We start from the raw sequence: 14,405 nt of genomic DNA, 5'->3' as shown, positions 1-14,405 counted from the left end.
ATAACTGTCTTAAGTTTTTATACTAGGGTTGTTTAGCTAAAGGACTGTTTAAGCAATTAATATAATTTCTACATGTTAATATACATTATAAGATGACACTGATTACATGTAAACATGTTTAAACATCAATAAGCCCTATGGTTCCCCTTCTCGCTGACATATAAAATATATATTCCAAAGAGTGACATATTAGCAAAGTCAGTTTATTATTATTGAATCATGCCAACTTTTGGAAATTTAGTCTATTTCATCACAAGGTATTTTAAACTCCTCCATACATATATTATTGAGTATATATGGTGACCCAAAACACCATTAATATTTCAGAATCCAATACGTCTCACGAAAATGTTGGTAGTAAGGAAAAATTGACACATATGACTGAAATGACATGGGATTTTATTGAAACTGCAAAAACGATGCACAAAATGACCATCAGATGGTTTTTCATCTGATACAAAATTAATAATTGGCATAACAATTGATTTTTAGCAAAAGCAGTGGTCTTTATAACAAATGCTCAACAAGTCAGCTGTCATTCATCAACAATAACTGTAGTTGAGGGACAATGTGGTGAATAGCACTGTAGACCCAGCACATATCAGTAGGTGTGGTGAGAAGTTGCCATAGTATGTTTTCTTTTAGCATCTCTGAAGAGGTGAGATGACCATGGTAGACTTGCGACCATAGGCGTAACCTCACAAACAGCATGTGATCCTCACCAAACAAAGTGTGCAAGAGATATTTCCATACATACCCTTATGGACCCCCCCCCCCCCCCCCCCCCCCCATGAACCATGGACCTTGCCGTTGGTGGGGAGGCGGGCGTGCCTTAGCGATACATATGGGCGTACCGTAGGTGCAACCACAACGGAGGGGTATCTGTTGAGAGGCCAGACAAACGTGTGGTTCCTGAAGAGGGGCAGCAGCCTTTTCAGTAGTTACAAGGGCAACAGTCTGGATGATTGACTGATCTGGCCTTGTAACAATAACCAAAACGGCCTTGCTGTGCTGGTACTGCGAACGGCTGAAAGCAAGGGGAAACTACGGCTGTCATTTTTCCTGAGGGCATGCAGCTTTACTGTATGATTAAATGATGATGGTGTCCTCTTGGGTAAAATATTCCCTTAATCGGGCAGGTAGGTTAGAAAATTTAAAAAGGGAAATGGATAGGTTAAAGTTAGATATAGTGGGAATTAGTGAAGTTCGGTGGCAGGAGGAACAAGACTTCTGGTCAGGTGACTACAGGGTTATAAACACAAAATCAAATAAGGGTAATGCAGGAGTAGGTTTAATAATGAATAGGAAAATAAGAATGCGGGTAAGCTACTACAAACAGCATAGTGAACTCATTATTGTGGCCAAGATAGATACGAAGCCCACACCTACTACAGTAGTACAAGTTTATATGCCAACTAGCTCTGCAGATGACGAAGAATTGAAGAAATGTATGATGAAATAAAAGAAATTATTCAGATAGTGAAGGGAGGGGAAAATTAAATAGTCATGGGTGACTGGAATACGAGTATAGGAAAAGGGAGAGAAGGAAACGTAGTAGGTGAATATGGATTGGGGCTAAGAAATGAAAGAGGAAGCCGCCTGGTAGAATTTTGCACAGAGCACAACTTAATCATAGCTAATACTTGGTTTAAGAATCATGAAAGAAGGTTGTATACATGGAAGAACCCTGGAGATACTAAAAGGTATCAGATAGATTATATAATGGTAAGACAGAGATTTAGGAACCAGGTTTTAAACTGTAAGACATTTCCAGGGGCAGATGTGGACTCTGACCAGAATCTATTGGTTATGACCTGTAGATTAAAACTGAAGAAACTGCAAAAAAGTGGAAATTTAAGGAGATGGCACCTGGATAAACTGAAAGAACCAGAGGTTGTACAGAGTTTCAGGGAGAGCATAAGGCAAAAATTGACAAGAATGGGGGAGAGAAATACAGTAGAAGAACAATGGATAGCTTTGAGGGATGAAGTAGTGAAGGCAGCAGAGGATAAAGTAGGTAAAAAGACGAGGACTAGTAGAAATCCTTGGGTAACAGAAGAAATATTGAATTTAATTGATGAAAGGAGAAAATATAAAAATGCAGTAAATGAAGCAGGCAAAAAGGACTACAAACGTCTCAAAAATGAGATCAACAGGAAGTGCAAAATGGCTAAGCATGGATGGCTAGAGGACAAATGTAACGATGTAGAGGCTTATCTCACTAGGGGTAAGATAGATACTGCCTACAGGAAAATTAAAGAGACCTTTGGAGATAAGAGAACCACTTGTATGAACATCAAGAGCTCAGATGGAAACCCAGTTCTAAGCAAAGAAGGGAAAGCAGAAAGGTGGAAGGAGTATATAGAGGGTCTATACTAGGGCGATGTACTTGAGGACAATATTATAGAAATGGAAGAGGATGTGGATGAAGATGAAATGGGAAATACAATCCTAAGTGAAGAGTTTGACAGAGCACTGAAAGACCTGAGTCGAAACAAGGCCCCCGGAGTAGACAACATTCCATTGGAAATACTGACGGCCTTGGGAGAGCCAGTCCTGACAAAACTCTACCATCTGGTGAACTAGATGTATGAAACAGGCGAAATACCCGCAGACTTCGTGAAGAATATAATAATTCCAATCCCAAAGAAAGCAGGTGTTGGCAATGTGAAAATTACTGAACAATCAGTTTAATAAGCCACAGCTGCAAAATACTAACACGAATTCTTTACAGACGAATGGAAAAACTAGTAGAAGCCGAACTCGGGGATGATCAGTTTGGATTCTGTAGAAATGTTGGAACACGTGAGGCAATACTGACCTTACGACTTAACTTAGAAGAAGGATTAAGGAAAGGCAAACCTACGTTTCTAGCATTTGTAGACTCAGAGAAAGCTTTTGAGCAAGCAGTAAAGGAAACAAAAGCAAAATTCGGGGTAGGTATTAAAATCCATGACAGCAAAGGACTTGGATGTCAGAGACAGCAAAGGACTTGGAAGAGCAGTTGAATGGAATGGATAGTGTCTTGAAAGGAGGATATAAGATAAACATCAACAAAAGCAAAATGAGGATAATGGAATGTAGTCGAATTAAGTCGGGTGCTGCTGAGGGAATTAGATTAGGAAATGAGAAACTTAAAGTAGTAAAGGAGTTTTTCTATTTGGGGAGAAAAATAACTGATGATGGTCGAAGTAGAGAGGATATAAAATGTAGACTGGCAATGGGAAGGAAAGTGTTTCTAAAGAAGAGAAATTTGTTAACATCGAGTATAGATTTAAGTGTCAGGAAGTCATTTCTGAAAGTATTTGTATGGAGTGTAGCCATGTATGGAAGTGAAACATGGACGATAAATAGTTTGGACAGGAAGAGAATAGAAGCTTTCCAAATGTGGTGCTACAGAAGAATGCTGAAGATTAGATGGGTAGATCACATAACTAATGAGGAAGTATTGAATAGGATTGGGGAGAAGAGAAGTTTGTGGCACAACTTGACCAGAAGAAGGGATCGGTTGGTAGGACATGTTCTGAGACATCAAGGGATCACTAATTTAGTATTGGAGGGCAGTGTGGAGGGTAAAAATCGTAGAGGGAGACCAAGAGATGAATATACTAAGCAGATTCAGAAGGATGTAGGTTGCAGCAGGTATTGGGAGATGAAGAAGCTTGCACAGGATAGAGTAGCATGGAGAGCTGCATCAAACCAATCTCAGGACTGAAGACCACAACAACAACAACAACCCCTATGGAATGGTGTGCTATTCTGCATAAAATTTGTACTTTTGAGCAGGTGTTTATCAGCCAGGCTAGGGATGATGCAATTCTGTAACTTAATGGCATACCTCACACCCTGTGGTGTCACTGACATGCTGCTGCCCAGTGGCATCTGCTGGCCAGTTTTTACACTTGTTTTTTGTTCCAATAAAACACCATGTCATTTCAGGCATGTCTGTCAGTTTTTACCTCTCTAGGTAGATTATTCCATGAATTATTTATTTTTCAAATGTTAATGGACTTTTGGGTCACCATTTGTGTGTGTGTGTGTGTGTGTGTGTGTGTGTGTGTGTGTGTGTGTGTGGTGTGATTTTAAGACTTCAATAAGTTAAGTATTAAATTTATATTGTGGCTGTAATGTGAGCACTAATATTTAAACTTTCAACTATTCATCAACAGGTTTTCTTGTGGATTTTATCTCACTGCCAGTGACAACAGCATTTACATCAGCAGCTGCTATTACTATTGCATTTTCCCAGCTGAAAGGTCTATTGGGAATTGGAGGCACTTCCAATGATTTTCTTGAATCTTGGTCAAACTTAGTGGAAAGAATTACATATGTTCAACTGTGGGATGTTGTTCTAGGAGTCTGTACCATTATAGGGCTGTTATTTTTACAGGTATAAACTTGAATATACTGTGTTCACTCACTATGTAACTTAAAAACATAAATAAACTTATCATTTATTTTTTTACCGTTTTAGAAACTGAATGATATTGACAAAGGAAGAGATCTTTCTGGGAGTTCTAAAGCAAGGAAAGCACTCAGCAAAGTATTTTGGTTTCTGGCCCTGAGTCGAAATGCCATTGCCTGTATTGTCGGGACTCTTTTGGCATATCTTATGTACACAGATGGCAATGCTCCTTTTTCTTTAACAGGTTTGTTTTACTTTATTTGACCACCTGCTCTATCTCTCTCTCTCTCTCTCTCTCTCTCTCTCTCTCTCTCTCACACACACACACACACACACACACACACACACACACACACACACACACACATAAAATAGGAAAATGCTAACATTTGAAATATATATGAACATCTAAATGCTTCTTCTGCTAAGTAAGGCAACTGAATGTTTCTTTCAAAAAAATATAGTGTATATGAAAATGAATCACATGAATTTTGCATAAATAAGAAGCAGTCATAAATCTCACACCATACTTCATGCCTTACTTTATTTTACATGTAACTAGTGAAACTCATCCAGTGTATTACATGAGGTAACTGTGAACTTAATTCAATTTTAGGTGAAATACAAAGTGGCCTCCCACCATTCTCTCCACCGCCATTCAGTACAACATATCAAAATGAAACATATAGCTTCCCAGAAATGGTATCTGCTCTTGGCACAAATATCATCACATTGCCTCTGATTGCTATACTGGAAAGTGTGGCAATTGCTAAAGCATTTGGTAAGTTATTTTCTATGTGATATTATATATAAATTAATTTATATTTGAATGATATTATATTTGAATTATTTAAATATGCTGTTACAGATGAAAAGTAATTTCAGCTTTTATCACTGTAATTCTACCTCAGATTGTCCCCACTCTTTGTCTTTTGATCTTACTCTCTTACCCCTACTGTTTCATGGTGCACAATTAGTTAATTAAAAACTGCATGCATTCATTTTCTGTCACATTTATTAACAACCTAAAATTGCAAATTTTATTGAAACAAAAAATGAGGTCACAAATACCTAATAGGACAAACCATCAAGGATAAGCTTTAATCACACTCTTGATCAGTTTAAAATGTGCATATTAAAATTATAGAGCAATTACATTTCTCTGACATATCTGATTTTATAGTTTGTAAAATTTCTATAAGGAAAGTGCTCTCAATAAAAAAACTACAGTGCACATACATTCACTATGTAACATCAGGTAGAGCCCCAAAAAAAATCACAAAATCTGGAACCAGTTTATCTGAGAAATTGAGGGTTTCTTATGAGGTAGTAAAAGACTGGAGGACAGAAACAAATGGAAAATGAAAACATGAGACATTACAAGTTGTAACAGTTCTGAGATAGGTTAACAACAAACTGAATGAAAAATCATAAATGATATGTTACCATGCAAAAAATTCAGGGAAGATAAAAACAATAATGAGAAGACAAAATTAATGAAGTTGGCAAATGCAAGTGATATCTCCAACCCTCAGTTACTTTTCCTCCACAGGACATAATTGCTGGATCTGAAAGTTAGTATATACGTATCTTTCTGTTTGTACCTGTGCTTTTTGTTTGGTATCTAGATATGTTTTCCATCTATTTTTTAATTAAATGTAATTCTATGTAAATAAACTTAAAATTGTATTTTCCTTGGAATTTAATAATATTTCATTTTGAAGTCTTGTAACAGGGGGTTTATATTTATTTTTCTTGCTCATTGTTGCAGCTGGTGGGAAACCTATTGATGCTACACAAGAAATGCTTGCCCTGGGAGTATGTAACATTGCTGGCTCATTATTTTATGGAATGCCAATCACTGGATCTTTCACAAGAACAGCTGTTAACCATTCATCTGGAGTAAAAACAACAATGGGTGGCCTCTTTACAGGTATGACCAATTACTCAAATCATATAGCACTTCATGTACTTATTGTTGCAGTAATTTTTGGTTAATAAGATTGAAATACAACTGAATAGTCACATAGTCCTAACTATTTAAACATGTAAGCACAATTTTAATTAATACTTTAAAAATTATATTTGTAGTGCTACACTATATGGGCAATACATGGGTTGTATAATAATTTGCCCTCCATGAACCATGGATCTTGCCATTGGTGGCAGGCTTGCATGTCTCAGCAATACAGATAGCTGCATTGTAGGTGCAACCACAACAGAGGGGATCTGCTGAAAGGCCAGACAAATGTGTGGTTTCTGAAGAGGAGTAGCAGCCTTTTCAGTAGTTGCAGGGGTAACAGTCTGGATGACTGTTTGAACTGATCTTGCAACATCAACCAAAACAGCATTGTTGTGCTGGTACTGTGAATGGTTGAAAGCAAGGGGTAACTACAGCCATAATTTTTCCCAAGGGCACACAGCTTTACTGTATGGTTAAATGATGGTGGCAGCTTATTGGGTAAAATATTCTGAAGGTAAAATGCTCTACCATTTTGATCTCCAGGTGGGAATTACTCAGGAGGAGATGATTATTAGGCGAAACAAAACTGGCCTTCTGTGGATCAGAGCATGAAATGTCAGATCCCTTGATCGAGCAGGTATGTTAGAAAATTTAAAAAGGGAAATGGATAGGTTTGTGTTAGATATGGTGGGAATTAATGAAGTTCAGTGGCAGAAGGAATAAGACTTCTGGTCCAGTGAATGCAGGGCTGTAAATACAAAATCAAATGTTGGTAATGCAGGTCAAGTTTAACAATGAATAAAAAAAAGCAGGAACGCAGATATGCTACTACAAACAGCATGGTGAATGCATATGTGTAACCAAGATAGACATGAAGCCCTTGCCTACCACAGTACAACAAGTTCATATGCCAACTATCTCTGCAGATGATATAGAGACTGAAGAAATGTATGATGTTATAAAGAAATTATTCAGATAGATAAGGGAGACAAAAATTTAATAGTCAGGTGGGATTTGAGTTTGATAGTAGGAAAAGGAAGAGAAGGAAAAGTAGTAGGTGAATATGGACCAGCAATAACTAATGAAAGAGGAAGCTGACTGGTAGAATTTTGCACAGAGTATATAACTTAATCCTCCATGAACCATGGACCTTGCCACTGGTGGGGAGGCTTGTGTGCCTCAGCAATGCAGACAACCATACCATAGATACAACCACAATGGAGGAATATCTGTTGAGAGGCCAGACAAATGTGTGGTTCCTGAAGAGGGGCAGCAGCCTTTTCAGTAGTTGCAGGGGCAACAGTCTGGATGACTGACTGATCTAGCATTGTAGCACTAACCAAAATGACCTTGCTGTGCTGGTACTGTGAATGACTGAAAACAAGGGAAAACTGCAGCCATAATTTTTCCCAGGACCATGCAGCTTTACTGTATGGTTAAATGATGATGGTGTCCTCTTGGGCAAAATATTCCAGAGGTAAAATAGTCCCCCATTTGGATCTCCGGTTGGGGGCTACTCAAGAGGACATCATTATCAGGAGAAAGAAAACTGGCATACTCTGGATAGGAGCGTGGAATATCAGATCCCTTAATCGAGCAGGTAGGTTAGAAAATTTAAAAAGGGAGATGGATAGGTTAAAGTTAGATATAGTGGGAATTAGTGAAGTTCGAAGGCAGGAGGAAAAAGACTTCTGGTCAGGTGAATACAAGGTTATTAACACAAAATCAAATAGAGGAAATGCTGGAGTAGGTTTAATAATGAATAAAAAGATAGGAGTGTGGGTAAGCTACTACAAAAAGCATAGTGAATGCATTATTGAGACCAAGATAGACACAAAACCCATGCCTACTACATGACAACTAGCTGTGCAAATGATGAAGAGATTGATGAATTGTATGATGACATTAAAGAAATTATTCGAATAGTGAAGGGAGATGAAAATTTAATAGTCATGGGTGACTGGAATTCGATGGTAAGAAAAGGAAGAGAAGGAAACTTAGTAGGTGAATATGTATTGGGAGTAAGAAATGAAAGAGGATGCCACCCACTATCCTTCCCACCCCTCCTATTGTGGCATTCCACCATCTACCAAACCTACACAATGTACTCATCCATCCCTCCACAACCCCTGCTCCCAATCCCTTATCTCATGGCTCATACCCCTGTAATAGCCCTAGATGCAAGACCTGTACCATACATCCTCCTACCACCACCTGCACCAGTCCGGTCACTAACATCACCTATCCCATCAAAGGCAGGACTACCTGTGAAACCAGTCACGTGATTTACAAGCTAAGATGCAACTACTGTGCTGCATTCTATATGTAGGCATGAAAACCAACAAGCTGTCTGTCTGCATGACAAACTGTGGCCAAGAAACAAGAGGACCACCCTGTTGTTGAACACGCTGCTGAACATGATATCCCTTATCTCAATGACTGCTTCACAACCTGTGCCATATGGATCCTTCCCACCAACACCAGATTTACTGAATTGTGCAGGTGGCAACTTTCCCTGCAATACATCCTACATTCCCATAACCCTCCTGGCCTCAAACTTCGTTAGTCACTGTCCTCACCCATCCAGCCCCCTCCCTGTTCCCATTCCAGCACTACACAGCAGTCATTTCGCCGCCAACCCAGTCTTTTAATTTCTTTATATTTATCTTCTTTCCACTGCTTACACCCCTCCCCACTTTCTCTCCTGCCCTCCATCTAAACTCCAGCACTTCACTGTCTGCCACCCCCATATACTATCCCCCCCCCCCCCCCAGCCACCTTGCTCCCACCCAGTTGCCACTGCCACCATGCACTGGTGCTGCTGCTCGCACCGTAGTTTCAGTTGTCTGAGGCTGCAGACATGTGTGCATGTTATATTTGTGTGTGTGTGTGTGTGTGTGTGTGTGTGTGTGAGTGTGTGTCTATTGCTGACAAAGGCCTTAATGGCTGAAAGCTATAATTGTGTGAATCTTTTTGTTGTGCCTATCTACTATTGTTACATTCCATCCTGGATTTTCCATTGTTTAATACAAAAAGATGGATAGCTGCTACTCACCATATAGCAGAGAAGCTCCGTCACAGAAAGACACAACAAAAAGATTGTCAGGATGTTAGCTTTTGGTCAACAAGATCACATACATGCACACACTCACATAAATGCAACTCATACACACATAATCACACTTCTTGCAAGCTGGCTGGCTCCAGTTCCTGGAGGCTGTGGTCATGTGTGTGTGTGTGTGTGTGTGTGTGTGTGTGTGTGTGTGTGTGTGTGTTTGTGTGTGTTTGTATACTGTCTATTTTTGACAAAGGCCTTGTTGGCCGAAAGCTAACTTCCTGGCAGTCTTTTTGTTGAGCCTTTCTGCAACTCAGCTCGTCCACTATGTGATGAGTAGCAACTAATCTTTTTATGATACTGTTATATTCAAAACAAATATTTATTTGGCTCAAACTGTTCAAGTAATTACTTATGGGACTGTTGGTTACAGGTGCACTGGTGCTGTTGGCTCTAGCATTTCTGACCTCAACATTCTTCTTTCTTCCAAAAGCAACATTGTCAGCCATTATTTTGGCAGCTATGTTCTTCATGGTTGATGTGTCTGTCATCCCGTTGTTGTGGAAAACTAGAAGTAAGTCATTTGCAATTTTTAAGCGCTTTTAGGCATGGTTTGGTAACCTGAAAATTAAATAAGTATTTCCTGAAAGATGTGAATCTTTTTTCCCTTCATTGGTTGATCATGCAGTTGTTACTACTCCTTGTCACTAAACTGAATAATTACAAATTTTCTAATGACATTTTTCTATTTAGTTAATATCATTTCTGGCCACTCCATCTTAATGTCTGCCATAAATTACATGTTTTATGTTTATAGGAGAACAGAACTTAATTTAACATTCAGTCTACACAATTAATTAGGATGTTCCATATGCTAAATTTACCATTCAACTAGCCATATTTTTTGTTCAGTTAAATGTTTATTGTAATAGGTGTTAGACAAGATTTAATATGGTTGGTGCAAAGCTACCCATGAAGATGTAAAGTAGACCCACTTTACTGTAGGGAAACTGTTTGATCCTGTGTAATGAGATAGGTGACTAAGGATATCATTCAACAGTTCATTTGCTGAGAATAAGAATGAATCATTACTCAACAGCCTCTTCTATTTGCCGTATTGTGACCTATCTTTATACACATATTACGTTCTATAAGGTATAATGTAAATCACCTTCTCACTTGCTATTAAGGGAATGCCTTACTACCAGACCAATGTCATCAGGTGACGAGTGCCTGGGACTTGGTGGAGTGCTTTAACACACATCAAACAGTTACATAACACATAGCTCTACACCTAACCTCATGTTGCAAGCTACCAAGTGTAAATACCTTTGTCAACACAGTAACAAAAAGCCAAATCAAGCTTATTACATAAAATACTTTGGTATATACTGAAACACCCCACTCCATGCTGATTATGTTCAATGAATGCCAGCAGAGTGAAAATTAAAGCATTTTTCTTAATAGCAGTTGACATAATGATTTACCTTAAAGAATTAGCAGCTATGCAGCACAATACAAAACAGACATAAAATAATCACACATTATATTCTATCCTGGATTTTCCATCAATATGCCTAGTTCCACATGATTATTTAACTAAGAGAATGGTGACATTGTCATTTTAATTATCAACATTTGGGTTGCTGATGTAAAGCTGGATATACGCCTTAGGAGCTTGACTAAAATCTTCAGTTTGAGATGTTTAGTACACTAGAAGATAATTATTAATGAACCTGGGGATGTTCCACTTATTGTAGTTCACAGTTTTACCTCAGTTTTAAAGAATCTTAAGGTCTGATACCTAGTCCAACTGAAATGATTTCCTGATAACTGATGCTATGTGGGATAGATCAAAGAGATATGAACTGGACACAAAATGGGATTGAGAGAGGGTTCATCCAAATATATTTGCAATATATCCTAGTTGGTAGATAATTCAAGTTTCACCATTCACAGTTTTTACAGATGAATGCAAGTGCTTCTCCTCCTTTTATAGCACATAAGGAAGGTGAATCACCCAATTGTTGAGGAATGTCACAGTTTGGGATAAAGATCACAGAGGCATAATATCTCTAAGGACAGAAACATGACTTTAACAGCACACACAAAGAAACTTGAAATATTGTCACCAGAATTTAAAACACTCACCGTATAGTAGCAGCGATGCTGAGCCACAGATGGGTGCAACAAAAATACTGTCAAAAAGTGCACTTTTGGCCAAAAAGGCCTTTGTTGAAAATACGATGAGGGGTAGTTGAGACCCTACCCCTAATTGTGCCCTGAAATGAGAAATGTCCTATCCACTATCCTTCCACCCCCACCCACAGTGGTATTCCACTGAACATCAAATCTACACAATATTCTCATCCATCGCTACACAACCCCTGCTTCCCACCACTTCCTGCATAGCTCATATCCCTGAAATAGACCTAGGTGCGAGAACCTGTCCCACACATCCACCTATTCCAGTCCAGTCACAAACATCACCTATCTCATCAAAGGCAGGGCTATCTGTGAAATCAGTCATGTGATATACAAGCTAATCTGCCATCATCTACATCTAAATCTACATTTATACTCCATAATGTGTGGCGGAGGGCATTTTACGTGCCACTGTCATTACCTCCATTTCCTGTTCCAGTCGCGTATGGTTTGCGGGAAGAATGAGTGCCGGAAAGCCTCTGTGTGGGCTTGAATCTCTCTAACTTTACATTTATGATCTCCTTGGGAGGTAGTAGTAGGGGAAAGCAATATATTCGATACCTCATCCAGAAATGCACCCTCTCAAAACCTGGACATCAAGCTACACTGCGATGCAGAGCGCCTCTCTTGCAGAGTCTACCACTTTAGTTTCCTAAACATCTCCGTAATGCTATCATGCTTACCAAATAACCCTGTGACGAAACACACTGCTCTTCTTTTGATCTTCTCTATCTCCTCTGTCAACCCGACCAGGTACGGATCCCACACTGATGAACAATACTCCATTATTGTTGATGGACTACATTTTCTAAGGACTCTCCCAATGAATCTCAACCTGGCACCTGCCTTACAACAAATAATTTTATATGGTCATCCCCCCCCCCCATGAACCATGGACCTTGACGTTGGTGGGGAGGCTTGCGTGCCTCAGCGATACAGACAGGCGTACCATAGGTGCAACCACAACGGAGGGGTATCTGTTGAGAGGCCAGACAAACGGGTGGTTCCTGAAGAGGGGCAGCAGCCTTTTTAGTAGTTGCAGGGGCAACAGTCTGGATGATTGACTGATCTGGCCTTGTAACAATAACCAAAACGGCCTTGCTGTGCTGGTACTGCGAACGGCTGAAAGCAAGGAGAAACTATGGCCGTAATTTTCCGGAGGGCATGCAGCTTTACTGTATGATTAAATGATGATGGCGTCCTCTTGGGTAAAATATTCCAGAGGTAAAATAGTCCCCCATTCGGATTTCCGGGCGGGGACTACTCATAAGGATGTCGTTATCAGCAGAAAGAAAACTGGCGTTCTACGGATCGGAGCGTGGAATGTCAGATCCCTTAATCGGGCAGGTAGGTTAGAAACTTTAAAAAGGGAAATGGATAGGGTAAAGTTAGATATAATGGGAATTAGTGAAGTTCGGTGGCAGGAGAAACAAGACTTCTGGTCAGGTGACTACAGGGTTATAAACACAAAATCAAATAGGGGTAATGCAGGAGTAGGAATGTCACAGTTCGGAAAATAGGAATGCGGGTAAGCTACTACAAACAGCATAGTGAACGCATTATTGTGGCCAAGATAGATACGAAGCCCACACCTGAAATGAAATGTCGTGTGATGAGGACCTCCCATCGGGTAGATCGTTCGCCTGGTGCAAGTCTTTCGATTTGATGCCACTTCGGCGACTTGCACGTCGATGGGGATGAAATGATGATGATTAGGACAACACAAGACCCAGTCAGCCAACACCTACTACTGTAGTACAAGTTTATATGCCAACTAGCTCTGCAGATGATGAAGAAATTGAAGAAATGTATGGTGAGATAAAAGAAATTATTCAGATAGTGAAGGGTGACGAAAATTTAATAGTCATGGGTGACTGGAATTCGGCAATAGGAAAAGGGAGAGAAGGAAATGTAGAAGGTGAACATGGATTGGGGGTACGAAATGAAAGAGGAAGCCGCCTGGTAGAATTTTGCACAGAGCACAACTTAATCGTAGCTAACACTTGGTTCAAGAATCATAAAAGAAGGCTGTATACATGGAAGAAGCCTGGAGATACTGACAGGTTTCAGATAGATTATATAATGGTAAGACAGAGATTTAGGAACCAGGTTTTAAATTGTAAGACATTTCCAGGGGCAGATGTGGACTGTGACCACAATCTATTGGTTATGACCTGGGGATTAAAACAGAAGAAACTGCAAAACGCTCGGAATTTAAGGAGATGGGACCTGGATAAACTAAAAGAACCAGAGGTTGTACAGAGTTTCAGAGAGAGCATAAGGGAAAAATTGACAAGAATGGGGGAAAGTAATACAGTAGAAGAAGAATGGGTAGCTTTGAGGGGTGAAGTAGTGAAGGCAGCAGGGGATCAAGTAGGTAAAAAGATGAGGGCTAGTAGAAATCCCTGGGTAACAGAAGAAATATTGAATTTAATTTATGAAAGGAAAAAATATAAAAATGCAGTAAAGGAAGCAGGCAAAAATTAATACAGACGTCTCAAAAATGAGATCGACAGGAAGTGCAAAATAGCTAAGCAGGGATGGCTAGAGGACAAATGTAACGATGTAGAGGCTTATCTCACTAGGGATAAGATAGATACTGCCTACAGGAAAATTAAAGAAACCTTTGGAGATAAGAGAACCACTTGTATGAACATCAAGAGCTCAGATGGAAACCCAGTTCTAAAAAAAGAAGGGGAAGCAGAAAGGTGGAAGGAGTATATAGAGGGTCTATACAAGGGCGATGTAATTGAGGACAATATTATGGAAATGGAAGA

General features: G+C 39.4%; 1 protein-coding gene across 2 annotated transcripts in view; it reads left to right on the top strand.

Annotated features, from left to right (window-relative positions):
- The window catches only part of LOC126334992 (sodium-independent sulfate anion transporter-like), a 183,679-nt gene that overhangs the window by 117,945 nt on the left and 51,329 nt on the right, over window positions 1–14,405 (top strand). For both annotated transcript variants that reach the window (XM_049997809.1, XM_049997808.1), the window contains exons 4-8: window positions 4,170–4,390; window positions 4,475–4,649; window positions 5,022–5,186; window positions 6,177–6,338; window positions 9,857–9,997. In XM_049997809.1, coding sequence (XP_049853766.1) covers window positions 4,170–4,390; window positions 4,475–4,649; window positions 5,022–5,186; window positions 6,177–6,338; window positions 9,857–9,997 — 864 coding nt within the window. The remainder of the gene's footprint in view (window positions 1–4,169; window positions 4,391–4,474; window positions 4,650–5,021; window positions 5,187–6,176; window positions 6,339–9,856; window positions 9,998–14,405) is intronic.

This window comes from Schistocerca gregaria, chromosome 2 (genome assembly GCF_023897955.1).
Source record: "Schistocerca gregaria isolate iqSchGreg1 chromosome 2, iqSchGreg1.2, whole genome shotgun sequence".
NCBI lineage: Eukaryota > Metazoa > Arthropoda > Insecta > Orthoptera > Acrididae > Schistocerca > Schistocerca gregaria.
This window is presented reverse-complemented; position numbering and strand designations above follow the sequence as displayed.